The sequence below is a fragment of the Myotis daubentonii genome, chromosome 3, assembly GCF_963259705.1.
Source record: "Myotis daubentonii chromosome 3, mMyoDau2.1, whole genome shotgun sequence".
NCBI lineage: Eukaryota > Metazoa > Chordata > Mammalia > Chiroptera > Vespertilionidae > Myotis > Myotis daubentonii.
In genome coordinates this window covers 159239469-159255678 of record NC_081842.1, presented here as the reverse complement: position 1 = coordinate 159255678, position 16210 = coordinate 159239469, and the positions used below count along the sequence as shown (strand labels likewise).

At 36.2% G+C, this 16210-nt stretch overlaps 1 protein-coding gene across 21 annotated transcripts in view; it reads left to right on the top strand.

Annotated features, from left to right (window-relative positions):
- Positions 1-16210, top strand: part of ADGRL2 (adhesion G protein-coupled receptor L2) — a 288043-nt gene that overhangs the window by 251425 nt on the left and 20408 nt on the right. For all 21 annotated transcript variants that reach the window (XM_059689062.1, XM_059689061.1, XM_059689063.1 and 18 more), the window contains 6 exons: positions 6049-6174; positions 6457-6662; positions 7727-7900; positions 9002-9211; positions 10156-10376; positions 11697-11763. In XM_059689062.1, coding sequence (XP_059545045.1) covers positions 6049-6174; positions 6457-6662; positions 7727-7900; positions 9002-9211; positions 10156-10376; positions 11697-11763 — 1004 coding nt within the window. The remainder of the gene's footprint in view (positions 1-6048; positions 6175-6456; positions 6663-7726; positions 7901-9001; positions 9212-10155; positions 10377-11696; positions 11764-16210) is intronic.

Below are 16210 nucleotides of genomic sequence, written 5' to 3'. Positions count from 1 at the left end.
TGCTCCCTGTCATCTGTGGGCTCCAAGTTATGTTTACCCTGGGACTCAGGGTGATGGAGCCTACAATGTGATGGGTCTCCTGGCAGAAGCAGTAGTTCTCCCTGTATGCTCTCTCACTTTATTCCCCTTCTCCTCTCATCGCAGTAAATACTCTGCGATGAATTATAAAAATAGGACAGAGAAATATATTAAAATCCTATCTACAGCATTGGTTGTGAGTGAGGCTCTCCTATGAATCAAGTGGATTCAATTTCAGGAGATCTATTGAACAAAGCATATATTATTTCAAGCATACAGAAGTAGATCATATTATAAACAGTCCTGGGTCTCCTCCTTCTTGATCAGATCAAGAATGAAGTAACCATCATCTTTAAATTACTTGTTAACATTGGTAAGCTTTTTTAAAAAATTTTTTGCTCTGTGGGAAATGTACATTTAACAGTTACTTTTTGTTTTTCAAGTTAAGATTTCACACTACAAATGTAACTGAGTAATTTTTCTCTACTATGAAAATTTTCATGTTTATCTATGTTAATACATGCACCTCTAGTGCATTCATCTTATATACGAAGACTTCACTATTATTTAATTGTGCCAGTGATAGGTACTTCAGTGGCTTATGTATTTTTCCTAGTACTGTAAGAAAACTTCAGTGAAAGTTTTTGTGTCTTCTTGTTCATATGTATGCCTTCCAGATATATATGTACATATACACTTAGAAATAGAATTTTTGAGTCTTAGAGCATGCCCATCTTCAACTTTACTAAATACTGTCAAATTGCTTTCCAATATAGTTTCGCCATTTTACATTCTCACCTGTAATACCATTATTCCCAGCCACTGTCTTTGTTAACACTATATTATTGACATAAACTTTGTCATTTTAATAGGTTTGACTTGATCACATTATTGTTTTAATTTGCAGTTCTTTGACTACTTACTGCATTTATTGTTGTTGTTTTTTTGTTTTCTCTCCAGTAAATTTGTTGTCTACAACTTTTTCCTGTATACCTTTTCCTCTATGGATAATGCATTCTGGACACTAATTCTTTGAGAATTATATAGTTTGCAAATATTTATTTTTTATTGATGTCTTCTCTTTTTTACTTTGTTTATGATTTCTTTTGTTTTACAGAATAATGAAGTAAAATTTATTATCTATTCTTTTAGGGCCATGCTTCTGATATCTTTTTAAGAAGTATTTTCTTTTTTGGTGTTTTGCTCAAGAAAATCTTCTCTACAGTTATAAAGATCTTGTATTTTCTTTGGAAATCATAATACTTTCCTTTTTTTTACAATTATGCTTTTAATCCACCTAAAATTAACTTTTGTTTATGTATGTAGGAGGTAACTAATTTGGTTACGTTCTCCATATGGATAATCAGTTGTTCAATACTTGTATTTCTAGTTGCATAATCCATTCCTTTCCCGGTTGGTTTGTAATGATATCTCAGTCATATATCAAGTTTATGTTCATGTTAGGAGTATGTGTTAGGCGTTGCTTTGGTTTTGTTTCAATAATATTACTATCCGGTGAGTTCTTTCAGTTCTGTTCTGTGAAGAATTAATTGCCTTGCCTGCTTTTGGCATGGCTCCCCCACGTGAAATTTAAAATCATATTGTCAAGTTTTTGCTACTCAAAAAAATCTTGTTGGAATTTTTATTAGAATTAGACTGAGTTTATAGATAGATTTTAAAAGAAGCGTCACAAATTTATTGTGTTCTCCCAAGTAAGACCATAAAAAATCCTTCATTTGTTATTAGATCTTTTAATAAAGTTCTGTGTTTTTCCCATTAATATCTTGTACTTTTCTCTTATTAGGTTTAGTCCTTGGGAACTATACTATTTATTTTTATTGTAATTAAAATAAAATTTTATTAACTTTAATTCTTCTAAAATTACATATTCTAATTGTTGCTTAGTCTATAGGACCACAGTTAATTTTGCTGGCTGTAGCCTTGCCAAATTCTTTTACTTTCTCAGAGTATATGGAGTCTCCCTCAAGATTACTATGTTGTTAATTATATTTTCTGTAAATAATAACAGTTTGCTTTTTTCTTCCAGTCTTTGTAGCTTTTATTTTTCTTGAATTGCTGCATTAGCTCTTTTTTTAGTACAGTGCTAAATAAAACCTGTGATAGGGATCATCCTGACTTTAAAAAGGAATGCTTCCAGAGCTTTTCACCATTGTTTGCTCTAAGTTTAAAAAGGTACCCTTTATCTGATACCAAAACCTTTATCTGAGCAAGAAATTATTTTATTCCTGTTATTTTTGTAAAGATTTCTTATATTGAATGAGTATTGGAATTTGTTTAATTCTTTCTGCTTTATCTTAATTTAGTAAATTACATTACTATATTTTCTTTTTTTACATATATTTTTATTGATTTCAGAGAGGAACGGCGAGGGAGAGAGATAAAGAAGCATTAATGGAGTGAATCACTGATTGGCTGCCTCTGGCATGTCCCCCACTGGGGTTCGAGCCTGCAACCTGGGCATGTGCCCTGCCTAAGAATCCAACCATGACCTCCTGGTTCATAGGTCTATGCTCTCAACCACTGAGCCCCTCCAGTCGGGCCATTAATATATTTTCTAATGCATTGATTTCTGGAAGACTTTTTGAGTTAAACTCAGTTTGTTCAGGATGTTGTACTTAAAGTATGTATAAACTTACTAAATACTTTTGCATCTATATATTTAACTAGAGGCCCAGTGCACAAAAATTTGTGCACTCGGGGGGGAGGGGGGGGCCCCTCAGCCTGGCCTGTGCCCTCTTGCAGTCTGGGACCCCTTGGGAGATAACGCCCTGCTGGCTTAGGCCTGCTCCCGGGTGGCAGAGGGCAGGCCCAATCCCTAGGTGCAGCCCCTGGTCGGGCTCAGAGCAGGGCCAATTGGGGAGTTGGGGCGCCGCCCCCTGTCATGCACAGAGCAGGGCGGATCTGGAGGTTGCGATGCCACCCCCAGTCACGCTCAGGGTAGGGCCGATTTGGGGGTTGGGGCACCGCTCCCTGTCACACTCAAGGCAGGGTTGATGGGGAGGTTGCGGCGCCACCCCCTGTCACGCACAGAGCAGGGCCAATCCGGGGGTTGGGGAGCTCCCCCCTATCACTCACAGAGTAGGGCCGATAGGGGGGTTGGGGCACCGCCCTCTGTCACACACAGCAGGGCAGATCAATGGGTTGGGGCGCCGCCCTCTATCACCCACAGAGCAGGGCCGATCAGGGGGTTGGGATGCCACCAGTCTCACACTCAGGGCAGGGCCGATGGGGAGGTTATGGCTCTACCCCATCACACACAGAGCAGGGCCCGTGGGAGGGGTGGGGGCTGTGGCGCCGCCCTCTATCACCCACAGAGCAGGGCCAATCGGGGTTGGGGCGCCACCACTCTCACACTCAGGGCAGGGCCAATGGGGAGGTTATGGCTCTACCCTGTCACACACAGAGCAGGGCCCGTGGGGGGGTGGGGGTGTTGGGGCGCCGCACCCTTTCACACACAGAGCGCAGGGTGATCAGAGATTGGGGAGCTCCCCCATATCAGGCACAGAGCAGGGCTGATCAGGAGGTTGGGGCGCCTTCCCCTGTCACAAACAGAGCAGGGCGGATAGGGAGGTTGTGGCCCCACCCCCTGTCACACACAGAGCCGCAGGGCAATCAGGGGGTTTGGGCGCTGCCCCCTGTCACGCTGATCCTGGTGCCAGGAGGCCTCTTGGCTCTGCTGATCCTGGTGCTGGCAGGCATATTACCCTTTTACTATATAGGATAGAAGCCTGGTGCATGGGTGGGGCTGGCTGGTTTGCCCTGAAGGGTGTTCTGGATCAGGGTGGGGGTCCCCACTGGGGTGCCTGGCCAGCCTGGGTGAGGGGATGATGACTGTTTGCAGCTGGTCACACACCATTCAGGGTGGGGGTCCCCACTGGGGTGCTTGGCCAGCCTGGGTGAGGGGATGATGGCTGTTTGCAGCTGGTCACACACCCTTCAGGGTGGGGGTCCCCACTGGAGTGCCTGGCCAGTCTGGGTGAGGGGCTGAGGGCAGTTTTCAGGCTGGCGGGTGACAAGCTTCCAACCGCTCCTTTTTTTCTTTTTTTCTTTTTAATTCTGGGCCAGCTTTAGCTCTGAGGCTCCAGCTCTTAGGCCTCTGCTGCTGAAAGTAGGTAATCGAAACAATGTATAACTCCAGCTCTGACTCCAGCTCTGAGATCCCAGCTCGCTGACAGCTGGTTTCTGGGGTTTTTTTAGCTTCTATATTTGTTAAAATGTTTCAAACTGCAGGCTCAGAGGCCGGCAAGGCAGGTGGGGAACGTTGGTTTCCTCCGTCACTGAAGCAAGCAAGCCTCATGTTAGTTTCAAGCTGCCTGGCTGCCGCCGCCATCTTGGCTGACAGTTAATTTGCATATCACCTTGGTTAGCCAATGGGAAGGGTAGCGGTCGTACGCCAATTACCATGTTTCTCTTTTATTAGATTAGATAGATGTAATTTTTAAACTCTAATAAGTAAATATTTGTTGAATGAAATTAATCTTTGTGCATATATATCTGTATTTGGAACATTTCATGAAACTCAAGATTATTTCCTTTTTTCATCCTGTCTTCCATCTTGTTTTGAGAATAATTGAGTGCCTTTCAGTGAAAGGAAAAGAGAGGTATATATTAGATGCATATTTTTGACACTCTTCTTTCCCCCTTAACCCTCTACCTGCACACATGGGATCTGATACGAGGAGAGATCATTCACCTGCTCATCAGCTTAATCTTTTAAGCAGGGATCAATAAAATAAGTATTTCAGCCAATCTCTTAAGCTGATAGACTTCTAGGAGTTATATGACTCTCATTATAAACTTGTATTTTAGATGCTTGACATGTGGTCTGATAGCTTATAAAAATCTTCCAGCATTACAATTTTATACTTATAAATAAATCTATTTGTATTTTACAAAACAAAGGTGTGACAGATAAAAAATAAAAAAAATATTAGTATTCAAGAGTTACTCTATAATGGCATAAGCCCATTTTGTAAAAAGAAAGGGAGTAAATGCATCATTGTATGTGTGTGTGTGTACATACGTGTTTCCCTGGTATCTAAGTATAGAAATAGCTATGCAAGGATATACACCGTTAGAGAGGGTGTACTTAGGAAAAATATATATGAACTTTATTTATTTATTGAATTATTTAGAGTATGTGTTATCCTTAGTTGGCAAACTTTTACTGCGAAAGCCCAAATAGTATATATATTTTAGGCTTTTCAGTCCATGTGGTCTAAGTTGCAAATATTTAATTTAATGCATTGTAGCACCAAAGCAGCCATAAGACAATATGCAAGTAGGCCGTGTTCCAATAAAACTTTATTTCCAAAAGCAGATAGCAGGCCAGATTTGACACATATGGCCTATTTTGACCAGCTTAAATATGTACAGATTGATAGTTACTAGTGAAAATTAATGGGGAGTTTTAATATCATGCTAGGCATTTTCTCATAAGTAAACTTAGCTAGTCTTACCACTTTTAGAAATTAGAGAAAAATCTATTACTGCAAAACTGACCTGTGGAGTCTTCTGTATTAAAACATATCGTATACATGTAAATAGATGTATACATACAATAAAGACATTCAAATTTATACTTCATGGTTTTACCTTTGGCAAGCAAATAACCATTGAAAAGTTACTTAACATGAAGGACCAAGGTATCATTTTGATACACTTTTGTTTAATCATTTAAATAAAACACGGAAAGTTTTGTATTATGAATTCATATACTATTCATAGGCTAAAAGTCTGGAATTAATTCATGACAAAAAATATAAACCTAGAAGAAAATGCTTATACGAAATATATGAAATACATCAAAATGATTATATGAAATTTTTCAGAGTAGTCAAGGCATAAGAACTTCTTAGAGTAATTTGGTTCATATTTTGTTGAGCTCTAACAGTAAAGTTTTGTAAGTAGATAAAAAGAAACAGTGGTTTTCATGCAATTATCATTTGCTCTTTGTAGTTTAAAGAATGCGCCCTTACTCCTCCTCCTTTATTCCTTTGCCTCACGCAGTCCTGGAAGTTGCAGTTCTCAGTACAGAAGGACAAGTTCAGGACTTCAAATTTCCTCTGGGCATCAAAGGAGCAGGCAGCTCAATCCAGCTCTCTGCAAACACTGTCAAACAGAACAGCAGGAACGGTAAAGTGGAACCGTCTTTAAAAACTGACAGGTTTTTTTTTGTTTGCTTAAACCTGTTAGGTCTAAAATGCTGAGTATTTGACTCCTGATATAACAAATACACCTTAACATTTAACAGCAGATTTAAAATAATGCCTTACTGTTACTCAGTGAACTCAATTGAAATAAAGATTTTCCATAAGGATTTTTTCCATTTTATTCTTATTTTAATGTATCTATTTTTTTATTATTATTCATAAGTGTGTTTCCCGTAAAGTCGTGTGGCTGTTTTTACTTTCCTAGGGCTTGCGAAGTTGGTGTTCATCATTTACCGGAGCCTGGGACAGTTCCTCAGTACAGAAAATGCAACCATAAAACTGGGTGCTGACTTTATTGGTCGTAATAGCACCATTGCAGTGAATTCCCACGTCATTTCGGTTTCAATCAATAAAGAATCCAGCCGAGTGTACTTGACAGATCCTGTGCTTTTTACCCTGCCACACATTGATGTAAGTTATGTATGTTAATAAAGTCGCGGAAGGTTAGAAAACCAGTGAGGAAGGAAAGCAAAGCTGGCATGCTGGGCATGGGGAGAGGGGGAATGGAGAGATGACGGAGTGGAAAGAAAGGATCTTGCCTTAGAATTTCAAATGTTGGACTAGGTCAGAACGACAAGTTTATTTAAGTCTGTGAACATAAAATTAAATGAGGTTCAGTGATTATTACAGCATAAGTGTATTTTTAATGAACGTTAATACAGTAATCAACAGGAAAATGTAAATGACTATAATTTGTTTTAGAATGAAAATCAACTCTTACCTTAGCAACCGGAGAGCCCAGTGTTAACTGACAGGACTCTGCCTTTTTAGTGTGGCAGATCTCTTTTTGGTTTTCCTGATCATATTTGACCCAATTGTTATCAAGCCCGGATGTTACCAAGTCTAGGATGGAAGAGATATGCCTTAGAATGCAAGTTGGTAGTTAAAGAATTACACTGTGTTGGAAGACTGAAGAATTTGGGCTATTGTTATACGTAGAGTGAATATGTGCCCACAGATAGCCCAGTGGACCTCCAGAATTGGCAAAGAAAAATAAATGTGTGTGGCTATTCTTGTCTTATATCTGCTGCAGTTGATTCAGTCTTCTAAGAATCCTGATGTTGCAAACGTGTCACTGAGAATAAACATGAGCTCTACATGGGAAATTGATTTTAAAACACTTGGTCCTTACAGAGTTTTCTTAGAACAAATCCATGGGTCTGATTTTGTCAGAAAAGGAAAATAAATGGTTCTAATGTGCGATCAATATATAAAATCATAAGATGGAAATCGTAATTGTGTAAAATGGGTCTTTGGTAATTTATGGAACACTTTAGAGTGTTTTGGACTATAAAGCTCCTCTTAAGTTAGATATCTGCCTTGCATAGCATAGTCTACAATTCTGCTGATGAAAAATTTTATAGTCCGAAACTTACAAAGTTTAATCTAAATTACCTTTTACACATATTAAACAATTGCTATTGCCATGTTAGAGTGTAAAAATCCTAATTTTATCTTGTCACATTATTTCCCAGCCTGACAATTACTTCAATGCAAACTGCTCCTTCTGGAACTACTCAGAGAGAACTATGATGGGATATTGGTCTACCCAGGGCTGCAAGCTGGTTGACACTAATAAAACGCGTACAACATGTGCATGCAGCCACCTAACCAATTTTGCAATTCTTATGGCCCACAGGGAAATTGCAGTAAGTATTTGCACTTCTAATTAGTGGCAGAGAAAAACCTCAGAGATTCAAAAGAGCTGTGTGACAATCCCTTCTTTGGGTGCTAGTCATAACTAAAAAGCAAGCAGAGTAGTGTGGATTTCTTATTGTTTCTACACTGGCCATATATTTTAGGAAGCCTTGGCACTATATTGTTACTTCTCAAAATCATGTGCTTTACGGACTTATTCTGAGTTTTTCTCCTTTGGGCAGGTGTCTGGCAGAGGTGGTCGGGGATTGAAGTAGGCCATACTAAAGAGAGAGGGCTCTAAAGTTTCATACCCTTCTCCTCTTGAATGTTCGAATCTAATTTCACAACTTTTAAGTTTCCCAGTCATTTTGGTCACTGCAAACTGCAGATTTTGAAAGGCCAGAATGGTTACTGGAATATTCCTTAGTATTTCTTTATGTGATTAAGAAAATAATAGCCAGAAGATAAAAATACTTTAAGAAACAGCATGAAAGTTCTCAGAACTGTTGTATACTTGATTCTTAGTATAAAATCTATAATAATAAAAGCGCAGTATGCTAATTAGACCAGATGTTCTTCTGGATGTCCTTCCTGATGACCTTCTGGACGAAGCCTGGCCTGCAAGGGAAGCCTGGGTCTCGGGTGCCAGAGGGAAGCTGGTGCCAGCAGCTGGGGGAAGGAAGGCCTACTCTTGCATGAATTTTGTGCATCGGGCCTCTAGTATAATATAAAAACCCAAAGAGAAAGTTAAAACTTAAAATTTGATTCATATGTTAGCTGGGAAGTCATTTAATACAAGTTATTTTTTATCATTACTAAATATTCTTTATTGTTTTATATTTTCTATGTTTAGGTAATCATTTCAATCATTTTGAAATAATTGGATTACTTTCTAGTAAATTCTTCCACTTTCATACATTATCTTTGGATATAAATATTGATAATATTGAACTGTGTTATATGATCAATATTTCTTTTTAGTATTGAGCCCTGTTGGAGCACACATGAGTGTTCAGAGGTTTAGTATTAAAAGATGAGCGAGCTATCACATGTGAAAACTCACCTTGAGTTGTAATGAGGAATATTAACGTTTTTTATGTTTTTATTTTCAGTACAAAGATGGAGTTCACGAATTACTCCTGACAGTCATCACCTGGGTGGGAATTGTCATTTCCCTTGTTTGCCTGGCTATCTGCATTTTCACCTTCTGCTTTTTCCGTGGTCTCCAGAGTGACCGTAACACAATTCACAAGAATCTTTGTATCAACCTTTTCATTGCTGAGTTTATTTTTCTAATAGGCATTGATAAGACAGACTACATGGTAAGCACCCCTTCAGTTTATTGACCTTGAATCTCTGAAAATTATGATGACAAGTGTGAATCCCCTCATCCTTGTATGCTGATATTAATATTTGACCTTGTTAACAGTCTAATTGACATGGCACAATTGAAGGATAATTTGTAGTAAATTAAAAGGCAGCCCAGTCATTAAATAAAATTATGAGTTCATTCATTCCTCATAGTAAGGTACAGTTGACATTTTTCTGGGTTGTTACTAAGATACATAATTTGATTAGAAGAATGCTGGGATACTGAAATGGAAAGATTCTGTTTTTACAGTTTTAATTTTCTCACATAGTTATTCTGACCAGTGATCATTTCTTCATATTCTGAGCACTTTATTCATTATGACTTTTCCGTGTTATGAACATAATTTAATAATTAATTTTTCACCCTATATTCATTTGCACTGGGCTGAATTTAAGAATCCTTTACATATGACAGGAAAGTAATGTTAGGTAATTAGAGCTGGGGTATTTGTCATTAAAGCAAATTTTTAAAATTCTGGAATAGAAAAAATAGAAATAGTATATTTGGAAACAACTGTTCTATAATGAAACAGATCATCTGCAAGTAGAGTATTAAGAGTTAATCATGGATAATTCTAGAAGAGAAATTAAGATGCTTTGTTATTTCTTTAATTTTTAAAAAATTTCACTATAAATCGTAAAGCTTTAGAGTGGTGAAATTTCTAGCACACCTGGCATATTATATATACTATAAGCATTACACTTTCCAAATTTGGCAGTGTTTGTAACTCATTTCCATTTTTGAAAAAAAAAAATTAAAGAAGCAGTATTTAAATAATGATATATTTTTAAAGACAGTGGTGAGCACCATCAGTGACTGTTTTACAATTATGAAGTGGGCTGTTTCCATTCATGTGTTCTTTGTGTTTTGTTTTTGTTTTCTTTTTCTTTATAGATTGCATGCTCAATATTTGCAGGACTTCTACACTTTTTCTTTTTGGCTGCTTTTGCTTGGATGTGCTTAGAAGGTGTGCAGCTCTATCTAATGTTAGTTGAAGTTTTTGAAAGTGAATATTCAAGGAAGAAATATTACTATGTTGCTGGTTACTTGTTTCCTGCCACAGTGGTTGGAGTTTCAGCTGCTATTGACTATAAGAGCTATGGAACAGAAAAAGCGTAAGTAATTGCAAGCGACCTGAGTGTTTTTCAAGTGAATAATTTTTTAAAGCCTGTTAGCTGTCAGTGAGGTTCCCTGACAGACTAAAATAGCCTCTGAAAGCTTTATTGGAAGAGAATGGGCATGCCGTGTGCAAATTACAATCAAGTCTTTTGTAATTTTCTAGGTTCAGAGGATTTGTACTCTGGTGAGGCAGATTCTAAATTATGGACTTTCTTTTTTAATACAAAAGATTGACCTGAAACAAATTGGAAAAGTAAATAACTTTTTGGCCTTAGAAAGACATTAAGTAAAAATCCTTCTGAACTTAAAGCATCTGACAGGTCTAACTACTCAGTTTTAAGCTAATGCTTCGTTAGTTCTCTTTGTGCAGCCAGCCCTCCAGCTAACTCTCATTCTGAATGGTGGCAGTAGCACATTCCTTTCCATATGTTTTACTTTGATAATATTTTATCAGGCAGTTTGAAAGGATTAAAATAAGTCACTGTCTTTCATTTATAAAAATATAGATATTTATGGAAAGTGACAGAAAGTAGGACATAGCCATGTTTCTAAGGATTTTATTTGCTAGAGGCATGAATTTGCCTTCTAATTCTGTTTATTTTTTCCTTTGATAAAATTAGTTATATAAAGATTCTTTGGACTAAAGAAAGCTTTTTTGACTGTACAGATGATGAAAGACAAATAAAAGAAATTCATTGGGGATTCAGTGTTATGTGAAAAATGAACCACTAAGTAAAATCTGTCTTAATAAATTTATGCATCATTTACTCTAATACTGTATGAGTCTGTGCTTTGATTTTTTTTTCCCCCCCAGTATTTATCCATTCTCAGTTGAGGTATTTTATTTATGCTATGTAGTTTTGCAACAAATATAATGTAAACTTTTTTTGTCTATTATGTTCCCTAGGATTAAGTACTTTAAGCTCACATATAGATCTGAAAGGCAAAAATTGAAGATAGCTTTAAAATGATGAGACAGTTTGGAATATTGAGTTTCAAGTTTTTCTTAGTAAAGTCAGTGATCTTAAGAATTAGGGGTTGGGATGTGGTGATGTTTATTATTTCCTCATACAAACATAACTATGTCTTTATCAAATTTAAAACCTGAAATGAAAACCAGTAGGTTGAAGTAAATATATTACTATTTTTTACGTGAAACTCAGCCTAGAATTAATAAAATTGTTCTTGCCTATGATAAATGAATTTTCAAAGGCAAATGTAAATGCACTTTTATTAGATTTTAAAATTTATATTTTCCTTGTCATGTTAAGTATCCATTGAAGCTACTTATTACATTATTTTTCTTTCCATAATAGTTGCTGGCTTCATGTTGATAACTATTTTATATGGAGTTTCATTGGACCCGTTACTTTCATTATTCTGGTAAGCAGACCCTACTTTCCCTTCATTTTTGGCTTGCTGCTTTAGCAGTGCTGTTGAAAAGGGGATACTTTGTTTTACTGTTACTTATCTATGTCTTCAATGATTATAAACCCATCTAGCTTATGGGATAAAATTATATAGTTTATTTTAAATATTATACCATTACTGAGAGTTTATACACTTACTAATTAGTAGTTTGTGAAATCCTTTCTCCTGTAAAAAGTATTTTTTCTTACTTTTAATTCAGTTTGATAAAAAAAATGTAATCTTTGAAAATCTACTCACATATAAAACATGTTAAGATTGCATGGTTTCAAACTAGATTGATAATTATAAAGGAATAACTGATATGTATAGCATATTTCATTTTTAAGTAGTGGAGTGTTTTTGCTAAGAGTTTTAATTCAGGGAGTTCTGTCTCCAAAATCTATAATATTTGTCCTGTACCAAGCCTATATGGCATTTATGAATTAAGTGAATATTTTATGAAAGCAAAAGAAATTAGCTTAATATTTACTATCTTAATTTTCACACAGTAATTTAGTACTTTTAAATAAATGTCCATATCCTGAGTTCTTTTTAGGGTAGTTTTTTTTTTAATTTTTCAATTACAGTTTGCATTCAGTATTATTTTGTATTAGTTTCAGAGAACAGACTGTTGGTTGCCAGGGTGGAGGCGCTTTGGGGGTGAAAAAGGTGAAGGGATTAAGAACTAAAAATTGGTAGTAACAAAATAGTCACAGGGATGTAAAGTATAGCAGAGGGAATACAATCAATACTATTGTTATAACTCTGCCAGGTGGGTACTTGAAATATTGAGGGGACCACTTTGTAAAGTATATGATTGTCAAAAATATATTTAAGCTTAGATTAATGAGTGAATAATAAAGCAAATTTAGCTTCATTAGAAATAAAGTTACTTTTCTAAGACTTAAAATACCAAATAACTTATATTTTAAAATAAATTTTATATAAGTATAATGACATTAAGGTTCTTTTTAACTTCTTACATTATTGTTAGTCAAATATTTGAAGTCTAATAAAAATGAAAATGTAACAAATATATTTGGATTTCAGTATTTAAAACTTTTCACTCAGTTGTAGCCTTAATTTGTTAGAAATAGATGTTATTGACCATTAGAAGATTGAAAAGGAAACATAAACAAGTTTAAATATTGCCTATATCTTTTTATTACTGTTTAAGCATTTTTTTTCTTAAAAAGGGACACAAATGAGCTCCTTAGGATAGTTCGGTGGTTAACTAGTGTTTCATAAAGTTGAGAAACATTTTAGTAATTCAAGGAAATTTAAAACTACTTTAAGTGTATGTACATTTGTCACTAAAATGAATTTTTAACACAGCTATACAAAGCCAGATGAAAGCTTGAGATGAATGCCTGTATGAATCAGACCAGGAAAAGTGTTGCTGGGAAAGCTGATTTCTCGTCGGAATTACTCAATCCAGATGCTTGTCCCAGTTTTCGTTCTTGGTTTACTGATGTCAACACAGCCTAAGCCTAGGTTAAATTATAAGACAAATAGCTAACATGAAAGGATACAGTCCTTATAAATACAAGCTTCTTTTTTCCCTCTTAGCCTTTGACCAAATATAGTGATATTTGGAATATTTTAAAGAACATCTTAGGGATATTTGGTCTATATGTCTTCTTTTGTACTGCAGTTTTATTTATTTCCCATCTCTAAAAATAAATACTGACTTTAGAACAATAAAAACGGTTTCACTTGGCAGAAGGAGTTAATGTTCACATATCCTCAGTTTCCAGTAAGAAAAGGTAAAGGACATTTTATTATATTGCCCATTTTACAGTGTTGTTATTATCCTCTACCAAATCATTTAAGTTGAGATGTGAAGGGCTTTGGGGAACAGTGTTCCCAACTTAAAACAAAACAAAACAGCAGGTAGCAATCACAGTTAAAGATCCTGAGAGCGGTTCTTCTCTTGCAATTGCTTTGCCCTCTAATTGTCCCAGCACAGAGACCGAATGGAATAGATTGTAAAACATTATCTCCCGTGTAACCTAAACTGAGATATGATACCATTGTAGAATACAGGTTTGTTGAATATTAATAGATTTACCTGCATATATTCTTCTGGTAACGCAAGACCTTTGAAAGGCAATTTAGACACAAATCTTAGTAATATAAATTATATGGTATCCTCTACATTTTTAAGGAATACTCTTTTTTTAAAATTTGTCTTTATTGTTGAAAGTATTACAGATGTCCCTTTTGTTTCCCCATTGACCCCCTCCACCCCATATCCACCCTCTCCAGACCTTCACCACACTATTGTCTGTATCCATGGGCTATGCAAAAATGCATATAAGTTCCCCCGATTAATCTCTCCCACCCACCCTCCACCCCCTAAGAAGTATTCTTATAACAAGTTTTTCATTTCCAATTTTTCTGAATTGAAACTGTTTAACTTAGTAATATTAAACAAGTGTACATCTTTCATAATGTTCTATGAAGAAAAATAACATGCTATGGAAGATAAAACTTCCTACTTCTATGTTTCTATTGAGTGTCTCGCCTACAGGCCGCTAGAGTTATTATATCTATGAGAAAAGTGCTTGCAAGTAATGAGCAGTGGGAAACCATTAGTATGCCTGAAATGGTTTAATGAAAGCTTGGATCATGACACCTCAGGAGCTATTCTTATCATTTGGACAGCTCCATCTGCATCATTAATAATTAATTCAGTTCAGTAAGAGTTCAGCTCACACACTCATTTAGAAGTTTTCTTCAGAGAACACCTCTCTGGTTGCCAGTCCCTGGGAGAAATAGGTTTCTGCTTGGCTAACAGCAAAGATCTGGAGATACAAGTGCAGTTTTAGAGTTGCATTTACCAGGTAGCAAAAGCTCCAGGGAGGACAAAAAGGGTCAGAACATGTGCAGTTCAGTTAGGTTACTTCAGAGCGGTGTTTCTGTGCTTCTGTTTTATCATATCCGTGTCAGCACTGCCAGCTGTGGAATGAATTTTAAGCTGCTAAGCTCAGGCGGATGTGATCCAATTGAGCAGGTTGATGACTGGAATGCAAACTGTGTGTTCCTGTAATCTGTGGAGCCTTTTTGTAATTTTAAATTTCTCGTGTCATCAATATGGGTGATGACTAGCTATGCCTGTCATTAAGTGGTGATGAATTTTATCAGCAAATTATACTGGAGGATTATTAAAACAACTTATAAAGTTGATATTTTGGAGTAGGTAAAAGAATATTATGTGTTATTGGCAAGAGAAAGAATCCCCCCATTTGGTGATTTACTGTATTTTAGCTAGATAGGAAAATATTTTTCTTCTGAATTTGCTGTCAGTTTTTTGCATAGAATTCTGTTGAGACGTCTATATAGCTGTTTACCTGTGTACACATGCATGTGCAAGCACATATACACACATGTACACACATACACACACACACACAGTGGAGTTAAAATCTGATTAATTCCTAGTTGTGTTGCCTCATCTCCAGAATTAGTCATCAGTATGGACATTTAGGTTGGTGAGTTGCCATACAACATGTAGCACAACCTATATAACCTGTGCTTATCTGGGGCTTCTGTGTGAAGAATTGAATAATGGCATGTACCTACCAGTTTTAGACAAATCTTTCTAACTGTCTCTTTCCTTTCTCACCATTGCATAACACCTTCCAACCTATCCCAAAATAACTATGATTAAACTCAGTAGTAGTCATGTTGGAAAGAAAAAACAAGGAACAAGATGGGGGAGTAAAAAGTGGCTGTGTTGAATTGGAGGGAGAAGAGCAGCACTTGGAGAGTGGAGACCAGCTTCTCTCCTGGTCTTTTTTCCCGCCCCCCAGTGAGAAATAGGGGAGATTCCATGTTTGAAGGTTGTGATTTATTTCTTAAATGCATACCAAACACAGGAAAATAAATTGGAAGAAATAAAAGTGAGAAAAAAGAAATCACTTACTCTAACCAAAAGGGGAAAAAAAGAAGCAGCAGCCCAGAAGTATATGGTTGGAAAGGGCCATTTATGTCCTGGGAAAAGTGCAAAGAAGAAAGGACCCAGAATCGCAGCCAGTTCTTTACTTGAAATTAACCCTTTCAGTCTTCGAGTGGCTATTTTGAATGATAGGTTTTATCAAAGAGGTTTCTATTTACCTATTTGTTCTGATTTTCAGTTATATTTTAAGAGAATAAGAAAGGAATAGAAAAGAGATGGGGGAAAATCTGTTGAAATATTTTACTCTACAAAATCATGATCCTTATTAGAGCATATTATCTCCTGAAAAGATCATAGCAACAATATTTGTTCTCTGATAATAAAAATTAGCATTTACATTTTTAAAGCATTAGAAAAAATAGAAGAACTCTAAGTTCACACTAAAATGTTGTTTACACTTCAGTATATGTTCTATTTAAGTACAGAAAATATTTCATTGTCATATATGTTGGTGGTAAC